Source organism: Pleurodeles waltl, chromosome 6 (assembly GCF_031143425.1).
Source record: "Pleurodeles waltl isolate 20211129_DDA chromosome 6, aPleWal1.hap1.20221129, whole genome shotgun sequence".
Lineage (NCBI taxonomy): Eukaryota > Metazoa > Chordata > Amphibia > Caudata > Salamandridae > Pleurodeles > Pleurodeles waltl.
Genome location: NC_090445.1, coordinates 84835986 through 84862407, shown reverse-complemented (window position 1 = coordinate 84862407; position 26422 = coordinate 84835986). Strand labels below are relative to the sequence as shown.

At 48.0% G+C, this 26422-nt stretch overlaps 1 protein-coding gene across 4 annotated transcripts in view; it reads right to left on the bottom strand.

Moving 5' to 3' along the window:
• LOC138299253 (erythroid membrane-associated protein-like) overlaps positions 1-26422 on the bottom strand; it is a 347615-nt gene that overhangs the window by 195319 nt on the left and 125874 nt on the right. For 2 of the 4 annotated variants that reach the window (XM_069237386.1, XM_069237390.1), the window contains 2 exons: positions 22104-22136; positions 17425-17457 (listed from right to left, as the gene is read on the bottom strand). In XM_069237386.1, the coding sequence (XP_069093487.1) occupies positions 17425-17457; positions 22104-22136 (66 nt within the window). The remainder of the gene's footprint in view (positions 1-17424; positions 17458-22103; positions 22137-26422) is intronic. The other 2 variants (XM_069237389.1, XM_069237387.1) reach the window with 2 other exon arrangements.

Sequence of the window (26422 nt, the reverse complement as noted above, 5' to 3'; positions counted from 1 at the left end):
CCAGGGACATATGACAAGTCAGGGAAATCTAGCCCCAAATGCATGGAGTGTTACCAGTATGGTCACTACAAAGGTGATCCACAGTGCCCCAAGAGGGCACCGTCCACTACCGGACAGGCACCTGGGTTGACTAGTGTAGCGCTCGGGGGGGAGATGGACCCAAGTAGCTTTGGGGAGCAGGTAGAGATTTCCCTAGTGTCCCTGGGAGAAGGAGAAATGGTGCCCAAGGCCCACATGCCCAAAAATACTTCCAAGTACCAGCAGTGGGTCACCATTGATGGGTAGAAGGTGGAGGCTCTGCGTGACACAGGAGCCAGTATGAGTACTATCAAGAGTCAGCTGGTGTCAACAGAGCAGATAGTCCCTAATACATTCCACCAGGTCATAGTCGCTGACAATCGCGAGAGTCACCTACCGGTGGCTCTGGTTCCCTTTGAGTGGGGGGGGGTCTCTGGTACTCTGAAAGCAGCTGTGAGTCCTGCCATGCCTGTAGATTGTCTGTTAGGCAATGATCTTGAGCACACTGCTTGGAAAGAAGTGGAGCTCAGGTCTCACCTGGAGATGTTAGGGTTACCTGAGTGGGTCTGCATGACCACACGGTCCATGGCTGACCGAGAGGGAAGTCAAGGGCATCTGGAGCCTGGAACGATGGCCCAGAGAGCTGCCAGGAGGAGGGACCAGGGGCGCGGGAAACCGGCCCCAGAAGTTCCCGCAGTGGCTGACGAGGCTCCTGAGGAGGAGGCGCCCGAGCCAACTGGGGAAGACATTGCCACCCTAGGTGACTTACCTGAGCTTGCTGGCTGGCAAGTTGAGGGTGGACCCACCAGGGAGGAATTCTGCAAGGCGCAGAAAGAATGTCCCACTCTGGAAGGTTTGAGGAAACAAGCCTCAAACCAGGCAGCAGGTGACGCCTCTGGCAATCACCACCTATATTGGGAGAATGATCTCCTCTACAGTGAGCCTAAGGTTCCGGCCTTTGGGGCAGCACGTATGCTGGTGGTCCCCCAATGTTACCGAACCTTCCTACTGGGTCTGGCTCACGACATTCCCCTGGCAGGACATTTGGGGCAGGGCAAGACCTTTAACAGGCTTGTCACCCACTTTTATTGGCCCAAAATGAGGACACACTCAGATAAGTTCTGCAGATCTTGTCCTACCTGCCAGGCCAGTGGTAAAGCAGGAAAAAGGGTTAAAACCCCCCTGATTCCACTTCCTGTCGTTGGCACCCCCTTTGAAAGGGTGGGCATCGACATTGTTGGTCCCTTGGACCTCAAAACTGCCTTAGGCAACAGGTTCATCCTGGTTTGGGTGGACCATGCCACCCGTTACCCAGAGGCAATCCCTCTGAGGACCGTAACCGCCCCGGTGGTGACCAGAACTCTGATGGGGATATTTACCCGTGTGGGGTTCCCCAAGGAGATAGTGTCTGACAGAGGCACTAACTTCATGTCTGCATACATGAAGTCTCTATGGGATGCGTGTGGTGTAACCTACAAGTTCACCACACCCTATCACCCCCAGTCTAATGGTCTTGTGGAGAGATTCAACAAGACCCTGAAAGGCATGATTGGTGGTCTCCCTGAGGCCATGAGGCGTAGGTGGGACGTCCTCTTACCATGCCTTCTCTTTGCCTACAGAGAGGTCCCCCAGAGGGGGGTAGGGTTCAGTCCCTTTGAGCTTCTCTACGGGTACCCTGTCAGGGGACCCTTAAGCATTGTCAAGGAGGGATTGGAGAAAGCTCCAAAGTCACCCCCTCAGGATGTGGTCAGCTACATGTTGGCCCTCCGCAACCAGATGACCCGCTTCTGGAAAGAGGCCCAAAGTAACCTTGAGGCCAGTCAAGAGGTAATGAAACACTGGTATGACCAGAAGGCCACCCTGGTAGAGTTTCAACCTGGAGACAAAGTGTGGGTAATGGAGCCAGTAGAGCCCAGAGCTCTCCAGGACCGCTGGTCTGGCCCATTTGAAATAAAGGAGCGGAAAGGGGAGGCCACTTACCTAGTGGACCTCCAAACCCCTAGGAATCCCCTAAGGGTGCTCCATGTGAACAGACTAAAAGCTCATTTTGAGAGGTCGGAGATCAACATGCTTCTGGTCACAGATGAAGGAATGGAAGAGGAGAGTGAACCTCTCCCCGACCTCCTCTCTGCCCAAGAAGGTGATGGGTCAGTAAGCGGGGTCATGCTGTCTGACTCCCTGACTCTAAACCAGAAAGGAGACTGCTATGAGCTGTTGGAGCAGTTCTCCCCCCTGTTCTCCCTTACTCCTGGACTGACCCACCTCTGTGTTCATGATATTGACACTGGTGACAGTCTCCCTGTGAAGAACAAAATTTACAGGTTGTCGGATAAGGTGAAGGCCAGCATCAAGGAGGAGGTCTCCAAGATGTTGACTCTAGGGGTTATCGAGAAATCCAGTAGTCCCTGGGCCAGCCCAGTGGTGTTGGTCCCTAAGGCTACTGCCCCAGGTGCGAAGCCAGAACTCCAGTTCTGTGTGGACTACCGGGGTCTCAACTCAGTCACACGGACTGATGCTCACGCCATCCCCCGAGCTGATGAGCTCGTGGACAGGCTAGGCGCTGCCAAGTTCCTGAGTACGTTTGATCTTACTTCAGGGTACTGGCAGATCGCCCTGACTGAGGGGGCTAAGGAAAGATCCGCATTTTCAACCCCTGATGGCCATTACCAGTTCCGGGTGATGCCATTTGGGTTGAAAAATGCCCCCGCTACCTTCCAACGGTTGGTTAACGGGGTCCTAGCTGGCAAGGATGCCTTCTGTGCAGCCTACCTGGATGACATAGCTGTCTACAGTTCCAGCTGGGAGGAACACCTGCTTCACCTCAAGGAGGTGCTTCAGGCCCTGCAACAGGCAGGCTTGACCATCAAGGCTAGTAAGTGCCAGATTGGGCAGGGTTCCGTGGTGTACTTGGGACACCTAGTGGGTGGTGGCAAGGTGCAGCCACTCCAGGCCAAGATTGAAACTATCAAGGCCTGGCTACCACCGCGAACGCAGACTGAGGTGAGAGCCTTTCTAGGCCTCACAGGATACTACCGCAGATTTGTCAAGGGCTATGGTACCATTGTAACACCCTTGACAGAACTCACTTCCAAGAAACAACCTAGGTTGGTGAATTGGACAGAGGCTTGTCAGAAAGCCTTTGACGCCCTGAAGGAAGCCATGTGCACGGCCCCCGTGCTCATGGCCCCTGACTACTCCCAGGAATTTATCGTGCAGACAGACGCTTCAGAGCATGGCATAGGGGCAGTCCTAGCACAGTTGAATGAGGAGGGCAGAGATCAACCGGTAGTCTTTATTAGCAGAAGGCTATTACCACGGGAACAGAGGTGGAGTGCTATTGAGAGAGAAGCTTTTCCTGTGGTCTGGGCACTGAAGAAGCTAAGACCCTACCTGTTTGGGACTCACTTCCGGGTTCAGACAGACCACAGGCCCCTCAGATGGCTCATGCAGATGAGGGGTGAGAATCCAAAACTCTTGAGGTGGTCCATTTCCCTACAGGGGATGGACTTTACGGTGGAACATCGCCCAGGGGTTGACCACGCCAATGCTGATGGTCTCTCCAGGTACTTCCGCCTTAGCGATGAGAGCTCCCAGGAGGTCGGGTAGCTCTCCCCACTTTCAGCTGGGGGGGACACATGTTAGACCTGACAGCCTTAGGGTGGTCACCCCTAACTTTTTGCCTGCCTCCCTCCACTTTTTGGACACTGTTTTTGCTGGTTTATAGACTCTGCGCACTTTACCCCTGCTAACCAGCGCTAAAGTGCATATGCTCTCTCCCCTAAAACATGGTAACCTGGAATCATACCTGATTGGACTATTAATTTACTTATAAGTCCCTAGTAAGGTGCACTTTATGTGCATAGGGCTGGTAAATTAAATGCTACTAGTGGGCCAGCAGCACTCACTTAAGTGGCTCACTTGTGCCACCCACTTAAGTAGCCCCTTTTCCTTGTCTCAGGCCTGCCATTGCAAGGCCTGTGTGTGCAGTTTCACTGCCACATCGACTTGGCATTTAAAAGTTCTTGCCAAGCCTAGAACTCCCCTTTTTCTACATATAAGTCACCCTTAAGGTATGCCCTAGGTAACCCCTAAGGCAGGGTGCTGTGTAGGTAAAAGGCAGGACATGTACCTGTGTAGTTATATCTCCTGGTAGTGTAAAACTCCTAAATTCGTTTTCACACTATTGTGAGGCCTGCTCCCTTCATAGACTAACATTGGGGCTGCCCTCATACACTGTTGAAGTGGCAGCTGCTGATCTGAAAGGAGCAGGAAGGTCATATTTAGTATGGCCAGAATGGTAATACAAAATCCTACTGACTGGTGAAGTCGGATTTAATATTACTATTCTAGAAATGCCACTTTTAGAAAGTGAGCATTTCTTTGCACTTAAATCCTTCTGTGCCTTACAATCCACGTCTGGCTGGGCTTGGTTGACAGCCCCTTGTGCATTCACTCAGACACACCCCAAACACAGGGTACTCAGCCTCACTTGCATACATCTGCATTTTGAATGGGTCTTCCTGGGCTGGGAGGGTGGAGGGCCTGCCCTCACACAAAGGACTGCCACACCCCCTACTGGGACCCTGGCAGACAGGATTGAACTGAAAGGGGACCTGGTGCACTTCTTAGCCACTCTTTGAAGTCTCCCCCACTTCAAAGGCACATTTGGGTATAAAACAGGGCCTCTGCCCTACCTCATCAGACACTTGCTGGAGAAGAAACCTGAACCAGAAACTACATCCTGCCAAGAAGAACTGCCTGGCTGCTCAAAGGACTCACCTGCCTGCTTCCTACAAAGGACTGCTGCCTTGCTGTTGCCCTGCTGCCTTGCTGAACTCTTGTCTGGCTGTGAAAGTGCTGTCCAAGGGCTTGGATAGAGCTTGCCTCCTGTTCCTTGAAGTCTCAGGACCAAAAAGACTTCTCTCTTTTACTTGGACGCTCCGTGCGCTGAAAATTTCGACGCACAGCTTGGTTCGCGGCGAGAAAAACGCCGCACTCCGACGCTGATTGACGCGACGCTCTTGGGACGATCGAAGACCCGACGCACGGCCTCGCAAGGACAACGCCGCCTGACCTCTAGAGGAGAAATCGACGCGACGCCTGCCGTGAGATCGTAATTTCAACGTGCAGCCCCGCAGATCAAAGTCTAGAGGAGAAATCGACGCGACGCCTGCCGTGAGATCGTAATTTCGACACGCAGCCCCGCAGACCGACGCGCAGCCGGAGAACAAGCAGGAAAATCCACGCACAGACCCGGGACATCTGGTAATCCCCGCGATCCACAGAAAGAGACTGTCCGCGCGCCGGAAAACGACGCCCGACTTCCCCGCGTGGAAAATAACGACGCAAGTCTGTGTGTGCTGGGGAGAAATCGACGCACACACCCTTTTTCCACGCACCTCTTCTCTTGTGGCCCTCTGAGGAGATTTTTCCACTCCCAACCAGGTACTTGTGCTTGAAAGAGACTTTGTTTATATTCTAAAGACTTTAAGACACTTTATATCACTTTTCCGTGATATTTCTACAATTTTCCATTGCAACTTTATTCTTTTTGACCTACAATTATCCTGATAAATATTATATATTTTTCTAAACACTGTGTGGTGTATTTTTGTGGTGCTATATGGTGGTATTGTATGATTTATTGCACAAATACTTTACACATTGCCTTCTAAGTTAAGCCTGAATGCTCTTGCCAAGCTACCAGAGGGTGGGCACAGGATAATCTTGGATTACCCTGACTAGAGTGAGGGCTTTTGCTTGGACAGGGGGTAACCTGACTGCCAACCAAAAACCCCATTTCTAACAACACAGTTCTCAATTATCTGGATATTGTCCACCACCATAAAATGGCGACCGCCTGTCCTGTATGTAGGGACAGGTGGAAGTGAGCTAACTCCGCTGGCACTGCGTGTCATGGTGGAAGGCGGTCTTGCACCGCCGTGCTATTCCTCATTGGTTAATGTCTTTTTAATGGTTAATGGTGTCCTCCTGTCTTTGTTTCCTCTGCTGGTCAGCGCCCATCAGAAGAAGGGATTATGGCGTGCCATCGCCAAGGACATGCAGACCCTGGGGGTCTACAGCAGGCGGAGCACCCACTGTAGGAAGAGGTGTGAGAACCTGAGACTCTGGGCCTGGAAGACCGCTGAGGCCCAGCTGGGGATGGCCTCCCAACGAGGGCGGGGTGCAAGTCGAAACCTGACCCCCCTGATGGCCCGCATACTGGCGGTGGCCTACCCAGAGCTGGATGGGCGCTTGAGGGCATCACAGCAGCCACAAGGGGGTGAGTACAGTGTGCGTTACAACTATGATTAGTAGGTGGCATAGGAAGCTGGTGGAGGGTGTCAGTGGGTTCCCCTTAATGCCAGCTCAGAGAACGCAGTGTGATCCAGCTCAAGGGTAACGGTTGTATTGCTAAACCTGGTAACCTAGCTAGGTTGCATTCCATATCAGACAGGGATTAGTGAGTCCCAGGGGGGGTGCAGTTGGCGGTGTTTGCTCTCATCTTGCTGTGGTACCTAGCAAATGTAATGCCAGTGCGATGCATGGTGCTCAATCCTGATCCCTGTGTGTGACGGTAATGTGTATGCCATTTGTGGTGCTGGTCGAGCTTGCGTCGCATGCGCTTGCACATGCGTTTCGCTTGCAAGACACTTTAGGAGTCAGAAAAGGGCTCGGAGCACCGTCACGTCAGTTGTCTTTCATTGGTTCATGGGCCTGCCTGTTAAAATCTGCTTTCTTTCATTAGTGGAAGGCACGCATACGTTATACCTTTTCTGGTGGTTAGCCCTTCTCGAGCGCAGCGACCAAGTACTGAAAACATGCGAGGCTCGCTGTTTCCTGTCCGGTTTGTGGACTAATTTTTATCTTTTGTTCGCAGCACGATCTTGCGTGGCAGAAGTCGAGCGCTTGGCATAACATTGACGATGTTACTTAGTTAATTGCACTTTTGCCGGTTACGTAGATAATTGCACTTTTGCCGATAGGTTTAATTACAAGTGAACAGTAGCAGCGCGATCGCGCTGTTTTTTTTATTTCAATGTGGAAAGAAAAATCCGGTTGGGAGTTTACAATTGCTAATAGCAGCGCGATCGTGCTGTTTTTTTCTTTCAATGTGGAAAGAAAAATCCGGTTGGGAGTTTACAACTGCTAATAGCTCTTACTCGGAGAAATGCGAGACCCTAGTGCATTGCAAATGCTAGTAATTTGAAACGTCATCTTTAAAGTGAAGACTTGCTGTGCCTTGTGTAGACTAATAAACTGCAAACACCACTGGCCGTGCATAGGTGTCCAGTCAGGCACATAACGTCGGTCCGGTTCCGCAAGCAGCTGTTGTAGGTTTCTGCCACCAGCAAATATTTTGCAACACCAGAGTCTGTAATTGCTCTGCAGAGGAGAACACGCCTGGCTCCAAAAGGCGCCCCTAATTTAAGCCCTCCATCTGGGTAGAGCCAGGGGCTGCTGCCACTTACCCTGATGGGGTGTTCTGCGTGCACAGCCTGACAAATCCACTGTCTGAATAAATCATGAGCGCCTGAGAACTGTCCTCTGAGACAGGCTGTTTAAAATACAGGGGCGTGGGCGGAATAAAAGGCGAGCACCTTTTTCAACATTTTAGAATTTAAATAGTAGTCGACGACAAAGAACGGTATCTGGTTAAGCAGGGATGGATATGGCCATCAAATTTGCACATCTGTTTTGAATAACGTAAGCAATGGTCTTTTATAGCGCACAGAAACTGAACGGCTATACTTTGTAAATAAACATGAAATATCTTCACAAATTGCCTATTGTGGACCTTAATGGAAATTTCTAGTCCTTAGTTAGCATGAGTCGGAGCATAGCTGCCGGTCTCATATTAAATGTGTTTTTCTAACGTGTAATGTGCTGACTTGCTGAAGGACATGTAGCCGTACTTTTCCAGAAGCTAGAAGATGTGTGGAACCGTAGTAAATTCTTTCTCATGAGACTCAACTTGCTCAAGGAGACATTCTTGCTGAATGCAACAGCGTAAACTTGCATCCGGTACAAGGTCCCCTGAACTGGTAAAGACAATGGAACTACTGATTGAGCCTGAGAGACTAAGGGGGTCATTCTGACCCTGGCGGCCACCGGGAGCACCGCCAAGCCGCGGTCAGAAGCGGAAAGTCGCGGTCTCCCGCCGACTTCTCGCTGCTCGGGGGAATCCTCCATGGCGGCATCGTTATCCTTGTCCTTGTCCGATTCATACTTTTCCTCCTTATGAGGGAAGTGCCCCGTATTGCCTGTCTTGTTGAACTTTGCTGTGTTTCCTGGCCGATGGTGAATCAACTGATGTCCTGAGGATGAAGACTGACTCTGTATGCTGACCCATTACAGAGGGTAACTATATAATGATACAACTGTAATTGTCTGTTTGCCTTTCCTTCCTAGGTAGCAACTGCTACCTTTTGATTGGGACCATAGTTAGATGTTTTCTAAATTTGTGTTGATAAATTGTTTTGCATGCAGTTAAGGAGTTCATTAAACGGACGCTGTTCTGATATTTATGATCTTTGTGTTAATGAAATCTTATTCTAGTTGCCATATTGTGACATTATTCATTTGTTTTCTGGTTTTGAGACTAATAAACTTGCTAGTAGAGTGTAACTAACAGGGAATAAAATAATGTAAATCTTACTAATTGTTGTGTGGTCATTCATAGTTGAAAGGTCATGGTGTGATCAAACTTTATTGATGTATTTATCTAGATTGGTTTACCTTCACATATTGAATATTGAGAAAAATATTGACCTAGTGATTTACATGTTGCTTAGTTGTCTCGTCCTAAGGTGTCTTCAATCAGGGTCAAAAGATTAATTGGCCTAAAACGAGTCCCAGACAAATTGAATTATCTAAGACGGGACGCGTTATCACATCTTTGTGAGGTCTGTGAAGTTCGAAGACGTCGTGCTCCAAACATGGTGCAGCATGCTTCATCGCACATACGTGTATGATGTGTTGCTGAGAGTGTGAGACACAGCAGTGCGTGTAATGCTGCTCGTGCATATAGTGATGACCCAGCGATGAGGCCTGCTTTGATGAGGTAAGCCATGTTAATCAGGCATGTAGTGCGCACAGCGCCTACAGATACCGCCAGGTATGTACCTGATTTAGTATACACAATGACAGGAGATCATGGGGGCAGGCTGCCCTGGTGTTTGACCAGGCTGGTGAAAGCTGCTTGACCCAAGGGTGTAGTATGAAAATATTGTGCTCTCCAGTCCTCTTTTTTCAGCTTTATTTAGTTTCTTCTTTAAAAGTAGAAATGCAGTATCCTGGTCCTTCAGCCAGCTGATAATATTAACACCTCAGAAGTGGTTGTGTTAAGACAGTACTATGAGTTAATTTGAGGCCCAAGAAAATATATATTAATAAAATATATTTGGTCATACTTCAGAGTCATGCAATGCAAGCCTGCCATTGATACCGTGGGTGAAGAACATCACCAAAAACTTTTCTGCCAACTCTCTGCCCTTCCCAGAAACCTACCCCTAATGCTCCTTAATATATCACACTTGTTCAAGCAGTAGTGCTTACCGGAATCAGTTGTTGAAATCCAATTAATCGGTCAGGATGATATGCAAGTGTAAAAAAAAAAAACCTGCAGCTTGCCTCATCCTGCCCTAAAGTACACCAAAAACCTCAACTACGCCAATGTCTCCTTATTGCCGCCCTCCTAAACAATAGCTCAAGTTCATGACCTCATGCCTTGTACATATGAGTTTTATTGTGAGCACTATCTTATCTCTCCAAAAAAGATGCCATATTGACCAACCAAAGGCTTACGGTCATTCACCCTCAACATATTTCGTATCCACCTGGAATTCGCAAGTTCTTCCCTCTTCAATTTCAAACAATTTTTATATAACGTAGGGGATAGTTTAAAAACGTATCTTTGCAGCTGTCCTTTTGAGTACTTCATGTTGTGCTGTCCTTCGAGGCACTACCAAATCCCCTGTGAGTGGTCAAGGAAACTTTTGAAAAGGGCTCCTGTGCTCCTCTGTTTGGTCACCTTTACATATTCTGTCAAAAAGTATCTGAGCAGTGGTAACTATACACAAAATAACATAGGTAAATAAAATACTCTGTGTCAAGGCATACCTGAAAGCTGTATAAAGCTTCAAACACAGTAGGAGCCAAAGAGAAAGGTATCAAGCAAATCAGTGATCAAACCACAATCCGTTGTTAAAACATCTCTGCATGTTTCTTAATGAGGATCTGATTTTAGATGGTCCAATTTAATTGGTGTATTGTGTGCTGAAAATTAATGACTGCCATTAAAAAAAGGCAAATCTTGTTTGGGCAAAGGTGCACCTGGAAAAGAATCTTCTAACCGTCTTTTTGAATCTCTAGGGGTAAGTCATGCCTCGTGGTAAATTTTGATAATCTCGTTGGCCTGATCCATTTCTGGAATGTTTTCATCACATCGCATTTGAATGTGCCTTAAGTCAGACATAACCAATGTTTCTTGTTTGCTCAAATCCCAGTATAGCAATGCTCATCATGATAGAAATTCAGCCATTCCCACCAGTGATCTAAACCCAAATCTTTTGTACATGGCTTCGTGAACAGCAAGTAGATCTCGAGTCCAGGCTATATCAAGGAACCATGTACCTGCCTGTGTGTCACCGACTGACCTTAGTGTAATCCAAGAGTCTCTGACCTGTTGTTGTTCATTGAAATCTCCTTCCAACAGTTTTTTGGGAATCAGTGCGAAGCACTAATTATTGGAGGACGTCCTGCTGCAGTTAGCACCAATGGCTTCCAAGGTGTGGGGAACCTCTATCAGCGTCACCACAGACACAAGCCTGTGCCTGTATATGAGGCCAATATGTTTATAACTGGTACTTCTAGCTGTGTAAACAAGGTGAAAAAAAAAAGAAGGAAGAGAGAACAATGGACTACAGAGTGTAGCATTTAGAAAACTGACAATGCTCCACCAACGACAACAGCACCACCACCCTGCTCGACAACCTCTCCAACCTCGGCCTCAAACAGTTCGTCACAACACCAACCCAGGACACACACTCGACCCTATTTTTTCCGCCAGCAATCACGTCTCCTTTAGCCACACCACGGAACACGACTGGACAGATCACCGCTGTATACACTTCTCCTTCAAGAAGCCCACAACACACCACTACCCACAATGGATCCCCCACCGCAACTGGAACAAGGTTACCGACCAACTCATTGTGACCCTCTCCCGGAACCCACCCACCGACAACACTGACACTGATGCAGCTGTGTGCAATTTCAGGCAATGGATCGACACCTGCTCCAATTCTCTCACCCCGATCGAGAATCCCTCCAACAGACGCACCGACAGAAGGGCCTTCTGGTTTTACCGCCGACCTCCTCGAATCTACGCAAACCTTCCGCAGACTTGAAAGAAAGTGGTGCCAAGAGCAGACTCTGGACAACCACACAGCCTTCAAAAATGCCATCTGCATACACCACCAACTCATCCGAACCATCAAGAGAACCGCCTTCAAAGACCAAATCAACAACAACACACAAAGCCACAAGGAGCTCTTCAACATCGCGAAGGAACTCTCCAACCCAGCTCTACGCCAACGACATCCCACCATCTCAAGACCTCTGCAACTCCCTAGCCTCCTACTTCCACAGCAAGATTGCAGACATCCACGACAGCTTCAGCACCCAGACCCCCCGGGCAACCACCAACACCACAGATTCACCTCCTGCTCTCCTGGACTCCCATCAACGACAAATACACCATCGAAATCATGAACACCATCCACTCCGACTCACCATCTGACCCCTGCCCTCACCACATCCTCAACAAAGCAAGCTCCGTCATTGCACCCCAACTATGGAAGATCATTAACAGCTCCTTTGAGTCCACCACCTTCCCGGAGAGCTGGAAATACGCCAAGATCAACGCTCTCCTCAAAAAAACAAAGGCAGACCCAAAGGACCTCAAGAACGTCCGGCCTATCTCCCTGTTCCCCTTCCCGGCAAAAGTCCTTGAGAAGGCTGTCAACAGAAACTAACCCCCTTCCTCGAGGAGAACTGCACCCTGGATTCTTCCCAATCCGGATTCTGCAGCAACCACAGTAAAAAAAACTGCCCTCATTGCCGCCACCACGGGCAAACTCCAGAAGAGGCTGCAACGCATCCAGAGCGCCTCCGCACGCCTCATCCTGGGCATCCACCACCACTGCCACATCACAGGCCATTTGAGAGATTTGCACTGGCTTCCAGTCAACAAGAGAATCAACTTCAAACTCATCACCCACACTCACAAAGCACTGCACAACACCGGACCAGAATACCTCAACAGATGGCTCTCCTTCTACACCCCAACCAGGCATCTCCGCTCCGCCGACCTCACCCTCGCAACCGCCTCACACGTTCGTAGAACTACAACCGGCGGAAGATCATTCTTGCACCTCGCCACCAAGACGTGGAACACTCTTCCCACCCATCTGTGTCAGACCAAAGACCTCCTTACTTTCAGGAAACTTCTCAAGACCTGGCTGTTCCAGCAGTAGCAGCACCTCCTCCACTACCCCCTCCTCAGTGCCTTGAGACCCTCACAGGTGAGTAGTGCGCTTTAAAAATTTCTGATTGATTGAGTGTTCAATGAGAGAGAAGAGGTGACCTGAGGCCGTAGAGGCAGACCTGGGGGGAGCTGCTGGAACTAGACGCCCGAGGCCGCCCCTGACTCACTTGTAAGATGAGAGGTCAGGGTGGAGAGTCACTGATACGGTTACATTGACGGTGAAGTCACTGGTGAACACAGTGTTAATGTGGCAGTGTGTTACTTGTACAAGTTTCTGTTTGCAACCTCAAAGTACTCAAAGTCGGTCAAAGTCAGCTGGCACCAGAATAAATGCTATCATCGAAAGCAGACACAGTGATTAGTTACCTGTAGGCTTCTGCCCATGGGAATAAAACATTTGATGATAAATAAAAGGTGCCGGGTAACATACAGCGCTATAAAGATTGCTGCTTCTGTCGGCAAACAGAGCTTTCCCACAAAGTTACTGGCCAAGGTTGGTTTGTACATAATTATCCTTAGTGTAGGTCTCGCACTGCCGCAATCAAAATGCCAGTGGTGCGACCAAACTGAACCCATGAATTTAGATGAGTACAAAAGCAAAGAGCCTAACGATTATGTGCCCACTAGTTACAGGCGCCATGTCCTAAGGTAACTAACTACACAGACAGGCGACTAGTGTTTCATATAAACAAGGGTAGGCTAATAAACAACACACGGACAGTATATATGCACATAGCATAATATGCAGTTTGGTATCACGGTTAAGTGTAAGAAGGGGCCATGACAAGACATTCCCAGAGAGAGGGGTGGGGGGGGTGAGAGATATATTTTTTCCTTTCAAGCTTTGGAACTAAAGGGCATTGTAAAATAATAATCTGTATGCTTCTTAGACCAGTAAGAAGCTTTAATTATTCTCTTGCTGCCGGGGTGTGTGTGGACCCCCTCGGCAGCAGCTATGGTTATTAGATCTCACTTACACGCAGTTTTTAGTTGTCAGTGAAAGCCCTTTTTTGGACCTTACCAAAAAAACATACCGTTGGTTTAGAGGCCATCTAAGGCTTATTACTGGTAGCCTTCCTTGTCACTCTCATTTACTTCCTTCTTATTCAATGGCTTTCCTGTCTCTTCTTGTTTTTGTCCCTCCCCATGGAGCATAGTCCCTTTACCATACTTTTAAATGGACGATTTCTCTCGCTCCACTGCTCATAATCAGGGAAATACTTTTTCCTTTCTGCACTCAATTAGAGTATGTCCTTTCTTGCTCTTTCCCTTGTGTGCTGCTCCCCCAAATACATTCCCCACCCTGTGTGATCCATGTTCCCTTTCCCCACCTTGCTCACTGCTACACGTGATCTATTTTTTTGTATTTTATTTTGTATTTACCCTGTCACAGGATGCTGAGCTGGCACCGAGATTCAGACACTCTACAGAGTGCATCTTTTGTAGCTTTCTCAGTCATTTGCTTTATTCTTGCCCTCCCACCCCTGGCCCTGTTTCCTTTACCATACTTCTGAAAGGACGATCTGTATCGTTCCACTGCTCATAATCAGGGAAATACTTTTTCCTTTCTGCACTCAGAGTATGTCTTTTCTTGCTCTTTCCCTTGTGTGCTGCTCCCCCAAATACATTCCCCACCCTGTGTGATACATGTTTCATCCTCCTTCCCCCCACCTTGCTCACTGCTACACCATTTTTGTTTGTATTTTATTTTGTATTTACCCAGCACCCCGGGCCTCATGATCTTCTACTGCTCCCTCAGCAATACTTTGACTAGTGTTTAACGCTGAATCGGCATATCGGAATCACAGCTCTCATGAGATCCTGTGACGCCGGTAGGTCGGCGTTCTCGGCCGTGACGAGCGCAGCTGCAGCCGGGGATTTTTTGGGCTCTCCCTGGCAGCTTCAGCGCTTTCCTCCTCCTGCTTGGCCCCTGCCCTTGGCCTTCTTGGTTGCGCATTCAGCCCAAAGAAAATCGGCAGGCCGCTTGGACCCGTGGCGTGTTTGGAGCTGCAAAGCTTGGTCAGCGTGGGCGGCGGCCCTTGTTTCTTCTGTCATCCTATCCATGTGTGCATTAGCATCATCTGGTGGAGGAGCAGGGGCACCGGTGACAGAGGGAGCTGCATCCCACAGGACCCAGGAGGCAGAGTCCACCGATGCCGAGGGGACCAGTGGGACGGAGGGCGAGGGAAGCACCACGGCAGAGACAGGAGGTGACAACACTGACAGATACCTCCTCCGATGGAATCTAGCTGGTGGGATCAGGAGAGACGAGACTGGAATAGAATCCTTATGAAACAATACAGGAACCACCCTTTTTAAGGATAAAGATATTTTAAATGGGGGCAGCAGAAGTACAACTTAACTAATCTGAAGTACTGTCTATTAAGGGTATTGTAGTTACTTGAATTTAAAGCAACAGCATTAGATTGCATTACGGTTAAATGATCCCTTCTAACTAGCAGTGCCAGCTATGGTCTGCTGACTGTCACGGACGCCCTACTATTTGAATGAGCCTGTGCTCCTCTGCTAGGTTGTACTGGCAGGAAACAACATGTCATATCACAAGTGTCTTAACTTTGGTACGTCTGAGTGACATGAGACCTCCTAAATTGTACAGCACAGAGCAGGGCAGTTTTTAATCTATAATCATGCCACAAACACAAAAAAGTCAAACTTGTCTGGCCCTTACTGCTCAATCCCCTGCATGCCCACTACAGAATCTGTGGTGAGAAAGTGGTTGAATATTAATTCCTGGTATCCTGCTGGGTTCATATGCCACTTGCATTGTTTGCTTTTATGATAATGGTGAAAATAGAAAAGAGATGGCTGTAACCCTAAACTATCTGCCTTTTGTCCTTGGTTTTGCTTCAGCAACTCTCAATTCACTTCTTACGCTTTGACTACAGAAGGCTTTAACTTTGCCTAGTTGAAAGACTTATTATCAAAAATATCAATGCTTACAGTGGATTTTGATTCAGCCCATTGCTCATCATTGGTTGGCTTTCTTGTCAATCTCATTTGACTTTCTTTTCTCTTCTTGCATTCCTCCCTCCCCAGACCATAGCTTAATTACCTTCCTTTTAACTGGATGGACTTGTATCCTTCCACTATTTACAGGGAAGGAATCACTTGTTTCTCTTTTCTCTTAACACTACACAGGAGCACATATGTTTTCATGCTTGCCCTCTCCACACTGTGTGCTGCTTCCCCATTCACAGCCCCACCTTGCAGTCAGTGTCCTCCCATGGTGCAGGTTGTTTCCTGCCCCCACCCTTACTGTCCCACTCAGTTTTTTTTTTTTTACTTAATCTCCCCTACCACAGGGGTTCTCCTATTTCTCTTCCGTTCCCTCCTTCTCACTATCACGATTCACTGAGATGAGCTACCGTAGACAGCTTGCTCAGCAGACTTGAGGGATCAGTAGTAACACAGACTGCCTAGAGGTGTCAACGGACAAGAAAGCAGGATGGGCATTCGTCTATGAAGTGCACAGTGTCATCCAGGCGCGGCCCGTCCTTTAGAGCGAAGGGGCCACGACCCCCACCTTTTGCCCCTCATGAAGTGTGTCTGTCAGGCTGAACAAAGGTCAGCCTGACAGACACTCTTCATTTTCAGCTCAGGCAGCCAGGAGCAGACATGCGCGATTTGCGCAGACTCCTGGCTGCCTGAGCTGAACTTTTTATGGGCTGAGGAGGTCACAGCTCCTTTGGGCGTGACCTCCTCGGTTCAGCAAAGGTGCCTCGAGGCCCTGCCCTGGGTGACGAGGAAAGCGTTACCCATTGACTTGGCCCTGGGCGCTTCAGGTTTAAGCCCTGAAGCGTCCAGGGTCAGTGTCAATCAGTGACACTTCGTCACAGAGTGGGGTGTGGTCAGCAGTCTCACTGACCCCATCCCACTCTGTGACGAGGCTGGGACTGCTGCCTTCCCCCAGAAAGGGAAAGCAGCAGACCCAACCCTCCTGGGACCTCCGAGGCTGAAGGTAAGTGTGTGTGTGATCTTTTAAAATGAATGTTTGGTGCGTGCCTGCATGTTTGAATGTTATGAGTGTTGTTAATCGATGTGCGTGCGTGTGTGTGTGTGAAAGAATGAGTGTGTGTGTGCTTCCCGCCCGCCCCCTCCCTCCTAAAGCTGCAGGCCGCCACGGGTGTCATCCCAAAATGCAAGTAATGCCGCCTCAGTCCCATTTCTGTGATGAAAGCTTGACTGTAAAGTTAGAAACAACGACATATCTTTGGTCTTTAAATGTTCCAATTCTATTTTCTACAGAATTTTTGGTAGCGATAGTTGGCAAATACAGTGAAGTTGCTACCATGTTCATTAATAGGGGAGTCTAAGTATATTTAATTGATTTTTACCGATGTTACTGATATTTGCACCTTGAACATCTTCAGCCCCAGTACATTATGTGCAAGTTGTAAGTCCAGCTTCTTCTTCACATATCTTAAACGATTCCACTCTTCTGTGAGTAAGTTATGCAATTACCTTTGTGACAAATGCTCACTTTTTCCATAATATCACTGCAGGTATTCAATCATTTGGAATCGTGTGTCTGTTCCTGCCTAACCCAATATTTTCAGTGCTTACCCGACCTTCCACCAGGCCTGAGCACCCTTCTAGAATAGGAGGCTGAGACTGTGCCTTGGGTGACTATTGCTTCCAATGGTGCGATCTTCACAGTCTAAGGTGACCGAGGTGGCACTAACCTATATCTGTGGCACCTATGGGGGGGGGGGCTTGCTCTGGTGGTAATCTAGGCTAGGACTAGTAGATACCCTTGGTTGTGGTATGTGAGAATTCACGGACACTTCACCAATGGGAATGAGTATTGCCTTGCCCTCTGGCCACCTCGCACTTACCTGCTTCTATGTTTTTCTTCGAGGGCTCAGGATCTAGAAGATAAAAAGTGAGATCTAGTGTAAGAATGTTCCTAGTGCAGAAAAATGTCAGTGGAAGTTGTATTGTTAATATTTTATCAAGCACATCAATAATGAGGTGAGGTTCAGAAGCCTCAGTGTAAATTATTCTGTTCATCCCCCAAGTCAGCCACTCGCTCCAACATTTACATCAATGTCTAAAATGCACATTTTTAGGTAAAAGCATGACATTTTGCACAAATATGTTTATGTATCGCTTGTAATTTTAGGCATTTTGGGCACTGTTCCTAACCACCGTGGGCCACCATATTGGAGAATGGCAACAGAAGCAAATTTTTCACTTATAACTCCAGAACCGATCAGCATTTTCACTTTTTTTAAAAAGCGTTCAGCAATTAATTCTCTACAAAAAGTAGCATTTTCATTACAAGCCACCATTGCATCTCAAAACTATGCTAAGGTACCATCGTAAGGAATTCACTGCTCTGTAGGGTCGAAGTTCTTAAATAAAGAAAAATACAGGAAACGGACCACGACTTGTGGCTTAATTTCTTCCATTGCAGACAGTAACGACTGCACAAAAGAGCAGTGGTATGACTGAGGGCATAGACAATTCATCTTGAGCACATTTGTAACAGCAGATGTAGGGTGTAAGCAGTAGAGAAAGTTATGTGTGTTACAGGTTTAACAAGAGCCCAAGGCTCCGGGTACAACAGAGGAATTAGTGGGATCTCTACCTGACAGAAGCATTTGGTGATTGGAAACTGACTGTATGGGATGGAACTAAGTAGAGAAGTTTTAAGTTAATGAAAGATTGTAGTATATCAGACCCACTAGTGTAACTCGAAAAATCTACTCACCCACTCCCTCCAGAGAGTCAGCGTTTATCAGGGTGAGCTACTTTGGGGGCGCACTAGCTCGTTTTGGCAGAGAGGTCCAGCTGGCAAAGAACAGGAGTTCTGTCGATTCAGAAAGTGAATAAGCCTCTAAATCTTGTTTTTATCTGGTCACATTTGCAATGGTTTCAAAGACACAGGTCAAATGTCAGCAAATGTCTTCTTACAAATTGTTGGTTACTTTCAGGGCCACTGTAATTATGCGATTCTGTGGCCACATTGTTCGCATAATAATGGACTTGCTGCATTTGCCACATATTGAATTTGGTTGTAAAGCAGGTACTAATAGGGTGAAATCTTTGCTGAGGCATTTTTATTATGAGTAAAATTAAAAATTAAAAAATATATATATTTCGGTCAATTTAGACTATAAAAGCACATATGTATAAAAACAGCTCAAATTCATTATAAATATACAGAAGCAGTTCAAACTGCTGTGTGTAAAACAAAGATTACAGTACGCAACTAACATAAAGAGATCAAACAGTTACCATTGGGTGGGCTTGTACTGCATATGTCTTTCAACAAAAACCTCAAGTGGGGGGTTGAGGGTCCGTTATGTTCTCAGGGGTATTAAAGGCCACCTCTTGACTCAAGTGTCATCATTATCATACATTGTAAGGAAATGCCTCCTTGGCATGGTTACCCCCTGACTTTTTGCCTTTGCTGATGCCAAGTTATGATTTGAAAGTGTGCTGAGGCCTGCTAACCAGGCCCCAGCACCAGTGTTCTTTCCCTAACCTGTACCTTTGTCTCCACAATTGGCACACCCTGGCATCCAGATAAGTCCCTTGTAAGTGGTACCCCTGGTACCAAGGGCCCTGATGCCAGGGAAGGTCTCTAAGGGCTGCAGCATGTCTTATGCCACCCTGGGGACCCCTCACTTAGCACAGACACACTGTTTGCCAGCTTGTGTGTGCTGGTGGGGAGAAAATGACTAAGTCGACATGGCACTCCCCTCAGGTTGCCATGCCAACTACACACTGCCTATGGCATAGATAAGTCACCCCACTAGCAGGCCTTACAGCCCTAAGGCAGGGTGCACTATACCATAGGTGAGGGCATAGGTGCATGAGCATTATGCCCCTACAGTGTCTAAGCAAAACCTTAGACATTGTATGTGCAGGGTAGCCATAAGTGTATATGGTCTGGGAGTCTGTCAAACACAAACTCCACAGCACCATAATGGCTACACTGAAAACTGGGAAGTTTGGTATCAAACTTCTCAGCACAATAAATGCACACTGATTCCAGTGCACATTTTATTGTGAAATACACCCAGAGGGCATCTTAGAGATGCCCCCTGAAAACATACCCGACTTCCAGTGTGGGCTGACTCGTTTTACCAGCCTGCCACACACCAGACATGTTGTTGGCCACATGGGGAGAGTGCCTTTGTCACTCTGTGGCCAGGAACAAAGCCTGTACTGGGTGGAGGTGCTTCTCACCTCCCCCTGCAGGAACTGTAACACCTGGCGGTGAGCCACAAAGCTCACCCCCTTTGTTACAGCGGCACAGGGCATCCCAGCTAGTGGAGATGCCCGCCCCCTCCGGCCACGGCCCCACTTTTGGCGGCAAGGCCAGAGGAGATAATGAGAAAAACAAGGAGGAGTCACTGGCCAGTCAGGACAACCCCTAAGGTGTCCTGAGCTGAGGTGACTGACTTTTAGAAGATGGAGGATTCCCCCAAGAGGATTAGGGATGTGACCCCCTCCCCACCGGAAGGAGGCACAAAGAGGGTGTAGCCACCCTCAGGGCTAGTAGCCATTGGCTACTAACCTCCCAGACCTAAACACCCCCCTAAATTTAGTATTTAGGGGTGCCCAGAACTGAGGAAGATAGATTCCTGCAACCTGAAGACGAAGAAGGACTGCTGACCTGAAGCCCTGCAGAGACAACGGAGACACCAACTGCTTTGGCCCCAGCCCTACCGGCCTGTCTCCCCACTTCGAGAAAAACTGCAACAGTGACGCATACCCCAGGGTCCAGCGACCTCTGTAGCCTCAGAGGACTACCCTGCATCTAAAAGGACCAAGAACTCCCGAGGACAGCGGCCCTGTTCCACAAAGACTAAAACTTGCAACAAAGAAACAACTTTTAAAGGACCACACGTTTCCCGCCGGAAGCGTGAGACTTTCCACTCTGCACCCGACGCCCCCGGCTCGACCTGCGGAGAACCAACACTACAGGGAGGACTCCCCGGTGACTAAGACCTTGTGAGTAGCCAGAGTTGACCCCCCTTTAGTCCCCCCAGCGACTCCTGCAGAGGGAATCCCGAAGCTCACCCTGACCGCGACTGCCTGCTTCAAAGAACCCGACGCCTGGGAAACACACTGCACCCGCAGCCCCCAGGACCTGAAGGATCCGACCTCCAGTGCAGGAGCGACCCCCAGGTGGCCCTCTACCTTGCCCAGGTGGTGGCTACCCAGAGGAGCCCCCCCTTGCCTGCCTGCATCGCTGAAGAGACCCCTGGGTCTCCATTGAAACTTATTGCGAACCCGACGCCTGTTTGCACTCTGCACCCTGCCGCCCCTGTGCCGCTTAGGGTGTACTTTTTGTGCTGACTTGTGTCCCCCCCGGTGCCCTACAAAACCCCCCTGGTCTACCCTCCGAAGTTGCAGGTACTTACCTGCTGGCAGACTGGAACCGGGGCAACCCCTTCTCCATTGAATCCTATGTGTTTTGGGCACCACTTTGACCTCTGCACCTGACCGGCCTTGAGCTGCTGGTGTGGTAACTTTGGGGTTGCTCTGAACCCCCAACGGTGGGCTACCTTGGACTCAACTTTGAACCCTGTAAGTGCTTTACTTACCTGAAAAACTAACAAATACTTACCTCCCCCAGGAACTGTTGAATTTTGCACAGTGTCTAGTTTTGAAATAGCTTATTGCCATTTTTGCCAAAACTGTACATGTTATTTTGTTGATTCAAAGTTCCTAGAATACCTGAGTGAAATACCTTTCATTTAAAGTATTGATTGTAAATCTTGAACCTGTGGTTCTTAAAATAAATGAAGAAAATATATTTTTCTATACAAAAACCTATTGGCCTGGAATTGTCTTTGAGTGTGTGTTCCTCATTTATTGCCAGTGTGCATGTGCAACAAATGCTTAACACTACCCTCTGATAAGCCTACTGCTCGACCACACTACCACAAAATAGAGCATTAGAATTATCTCTTTTTGCCACTATCTTACCTCTAAGGGGAACCCTTGGACTCTGTGCATGCTATTTCGTACTATGAAATAATACATACAGAGCCAACTTCCTACGTTACTGATACTTGCACCTTGAACGTCTTCAGCCCCAGTACATTATGTGCAAGTTGTAAGTCCAGCTTCTTCTTCACATATCTTAAATGATTCCACTCTTCTGTAAGTTATGCAATTACCTTTGTGACAAATGCTCACGTTTTCCATAATATCACTGCAGGTATTCAATCATTTGGAATCGTGTGTCTGTTCCTGCCTAATCCAATATTTTCAGTGCTTACCCGACCTTCCACCAGGCCTGAGCACCCTTCTAGGATAGGAGGCTTAGACTGTGCCTTGGGTGACTATTGCTTCCAATGGTGCGATCTTCACAGTCTAAGGTGACCGAGGTGGCACTAACCTATATCTGTGGCACCTATGGGGGGGGGGGCTTGCTCTGGTGGTAATCTAGGCTAGGACTAGTAGATACCCTTGGTTGTGGTATGTGAGAATTCACGGACACTTCACCAATGGGAATGAGTATTGCCTTGCCCTCTGGCCACCTCGCACTTACCTGCTTCTATGTTTTTCTTCGAGGGCTCAGGATCTAGAAGATAAAAAGTGAGATCTAGTGTAAGAATGTTCCTAGTGCAGAAAAATGTCAGTGGAAGTTGTATTGTTAATATTTTATCAAGCACATCAATAATGAGGTGAGGTTCAGAAGCCTCAGTGTAAATTATTCTGTTCATCCCCCAAGTCAGCCACTCGCTCCAACATTTACATCAATGTCTAAAATACACATTTTTAGGTAAAAGCATGACATTTTGCACAAATATGTTTATGTATCGCTTGTAATTTTAGGCATTTTGGGCACTGTTCCTAACCACCGTGGGCCACCATAGTGGAAAAGTACAACAAAAGCACATTTTTCACTTATAACTCCAGAACCGATCAGCATTTTCACTTTTTAAAAAAAGCGTTCAGCAATTAATTCTCTACAAAAAAAATAGCGTTTTCGTTACAAGCCACAATTGCATCTCAAAACTATGCTAAGGTACCATCGTAAGGAATTCACTGCTCTGTAGGGTCGAAGTTCTTAAATAAAGAAAAATACAGGAAACGGACCACGACTTGTGGCTTAATTTATTCCATTGCAGACAGTAACGACTGCACAAAAGAGCAGTGGTATGACTGAGGGCATAGACAATTCATCTTGAGCACATTTGTAACAGCAGATGTAGGGTGTAAGCAGTAGAGAAAGTTATGTGTGTTACAGGTTTAACAAGAGCCCAAGGCTCCGGGTACAACAGAGGAATTAGTGGGATCTCTACCTGACAGAAGCATTTGGTGATTGGAAACTGACTGTATGGGATGGAACTAAGTAGAGAAGTTTTAAGTTAATGAAAGATTGTAGTATATCAGACCCACTAGTGTCCCTCGAAAAATCTACTCACCCACTCCCTCCAGAGAGTCAGCGTTTATCAGGGTGAGCTACTTTGGGGGCGCACTAGCTCGTTTTGGCAGAGAGGTCCAGGTGGCAAAGAACAGGAGTTCTGTCGATTCAGAAAGTGAATAAGCCTCTAAATCTTGTTTTTATCTGGTCACATTTGCAATGGTTTCAAAGACACAGGTCAAATGTCAGCAAATGTCTTCTTACAAATTGTTGGTTACTTTCAGGGCCACTGTAATCATGCGATTCTGTGGCCACATTTTTCTCATAATAATGGACTTGCTGCATTTGCCACATATTGAATTTGGTTGTAAAGCAGGTACTAATAGGGTGAAATCTTTGCTGAGGCATTTTTATTATGAGTAAAATTAAAAATTAAAAAATATATATATTTCGGTCAATTTAGACTATAAAAGCACATATGTATAAAAACAGCTCAAATTCATTATAAATATACAGAAGCAGTTCAAACTGCTGTGTGTAAAACAAAGATTACAGTACGCAACTAACATAAAGAGATCAAACAGTTACCATTGGGTGGGCTTGTACTGCATATGTCTTTCAACAAAAACCTCAAGTGGGGGGTTGAGGGTCCGTTATGTTCTCAGGGGTATTAAAGGCCACCTCTTGACTCAAGTGTCATCATTATCATACATTGTAAGGAAATGCCTCCTTGGCATGGTTACCCCCTGACTTTTTGCCTTTGCTGATGCCAAGTTATGATTTGAAAGTGTGCTGAGGCCTGCTAACCAGGCCCCAGCACCAGTGTTCTTTCCCTAACCTGTACCTTTGTCTCCACAATTGGCACACCCTGGCATCCAGATAAGTCCCTTGTAAGTGGTACCCCTGGTACCAAGGGCCCTGATGCCAGGGAAGGTCTCTAAGGGCTGCAGCATGTCTTATGCCACCCTGGGGACCCCTCACTTAGCACAGACACACTGTTTGCCAGCTTGTGTGTGCTGGTGGGGAGAAAATGACTAAGTCGACATGGCACTCCCCTCAGGTTGCCATGCCAACTACACACTGCCTATGGCATAGATAAGTCACCCCACTAGCAGGCCTTACAGCCCGAAGGCAGGGTGCACTATACCATAGGTGAGGGCATAGGTGCATGAGCATTATGCCCCTACAGTGTCTAAGCAAAACCTTAGACATTGTATGTGCAGGGTAGCCATAAGTGTATATGGTCTGGGAGTCTGTCAAACACAAACTCCACAGCACCATAATGGCTACACTGAAAACTGGGAAGTTTGGTATCAAACTTCTCAGCACAATAAATGCACACTGATTCCAGTGCACATTTTATTGTGAAATACACCCAGAGGGCATCTTAGAGATGCCCCCTGAAAACATACCCGACTTCCAGTGTGGGCTGACTCGTTTCACCAGCCTGCCAGACATGTTGTTGGCCACATGGGGAGAGTGCCTTTGTCACTCTGTGGCCAGGAACAAAGCCTGTACTGGGTGGAGGTGCTTCTCACCTCCCCCTGCAGGAACTGTAACACCTGGCGGTGAGCCACAAAGCTCACCCCCTTTGTTACAGCGGCACAGGGCATCCCAGCTAGTGGAGATGCCCGCCCCCTCCGGCCACGGCCCCACTTTTGGCGGCAAGGCCAGAGGAGATAATGAGAAAAACAAGGAGGAGTCACTGGCCAGTCAGGACAACCCCTAAGGTGTCCTGAGCTGAGGTGACTGACTTTTAGAAGATGGAGGATTCCCCCAAGAGGATTAGGGATGTGACCCCCTCCCCACCGGAAGGAGGCACAAAGAGGGTGTAGCCACCCTCAGGGCTAGTAGCCATTGGCTACTAACCTCCCAGACCTAAACACCCCCCTAAATTTAGTATTTAGGGGTGCCCAGAACTGAGGAAGATAGATTCCTGCAACCTGAAGACGAAGAAGGACTGCTGACCTGAAGCCCTGCAGAGACAACGGAGACACCAACTGCTTTGGCCCCAGCCCTACCGGCCTGTCTCCCCACTTCGAGAAAAACTGCAACAGTGACGCATCCCCCAGGGTCAAGCGACCTCTGTAGCCTCAGAGGACTACCCTGCATCTAAAAGGACCAAGAACTCCCGAGGACAGCGGCCCTGTTCCACAAAGACTAAAACTTGCAACAAAGAAACAACTTTTAAAGGACCACACGTTTCCCGCCGGAAGCGTGAGACTTTCCACTCTGCACCTGACGCCCCCGGCTCGACCTGCGGAGAACCAACACTACAGGGAGGACTCCCCGGTGACTAAGACCTTGTGAGTAGCCAGAGTTGACCCCCCTTTAGTCCCCCCAGCGACTCCTGCAGAGGGAATCCCGAAGCTCACCCTGACCGCGACTGCCTGCTTCAAAGAACCCGACGCCTGGGAAACACACTGCACCCGCAGCCCCCAGGACCTGAAGGATCCGACCTCCAGTGCAGGAGCGACCCCCAGGTGGCCCTCTACCTTGCCCAGGTGGTGGCTACCCCGAGGAGCCCCCCCTTGCCTGCCTGCATCGCTGAAGAGACCCCTGGGTCTCCATTGAAACTTATTGCGAACCCGACGCCTGTTTGCACTCTGCACCCTGCCGCCCCTGTGCCGCTTAGGGTGTACTTTTTGTGCTGACTTGTGTCCCCCCCGGTGCCCTACAAAACCCCCCTGGTCTACCCTCCGAAGTTGCAGGTACTTACCTGCTGGCAGACTGGAACCGGGGCAACCCCTTCTCCATTGAATCCTATGTGTTTTGGGCACCACTTTGACCTCTGCACCTGACCGGCCTTGAGCTGCTGGTGTGGTAACTTTGGGGTTGCTCTGAACCCCCAACGGTGGGCTACCTTGGACTCAACTTTGAACCCTGTAAGTGCTTTACTTACCTGAAAAACTAACAAATACTTACCTCCCCCAGGAACTGTTGAATTTTGCACAGTGTCTAGTTTTGAAATAGCTTATTGCCATTTTTGCCAAAACTGTACATGTTATTTTGTTGATTCAAAGTTCCTAAAATACCTGAGTGAAATACCTTTCATTTAAAGTATTGATTGTAAATCTTGAACCTGTGGTTCTTAAAATAAATGAAGAAAATATATTTTTCTATACAAAAACCTATTGGCCTGGAATTGTCTTTGAGTGTGTGTTCCTCATTTATTGCCAGTGTGCATGTGCAACAAATGCTTAACACTACCCTCTGATAAGCCTACTGCTCGACCACACTACCACAAAATAGAGCATTAGAATTATCTCTTTTTGCCACTATCTTACCTCTAAGGGGAACCCTTGGACTCTGTGCATGCTATTTCGTACTATGAAATAATACATACAGAGCCAACTTCCTACGTTACTGATACTTGCACCTTGAACGTCTTCAGCCCCAGTACATTATGTGCAAGTTGTAAGTCCAGCTTCTTCTTCACATATCTTAAATGATTCCACTCTTCTGTAAGTTATGCAATTACCTTTGTGACAAATGCTCAC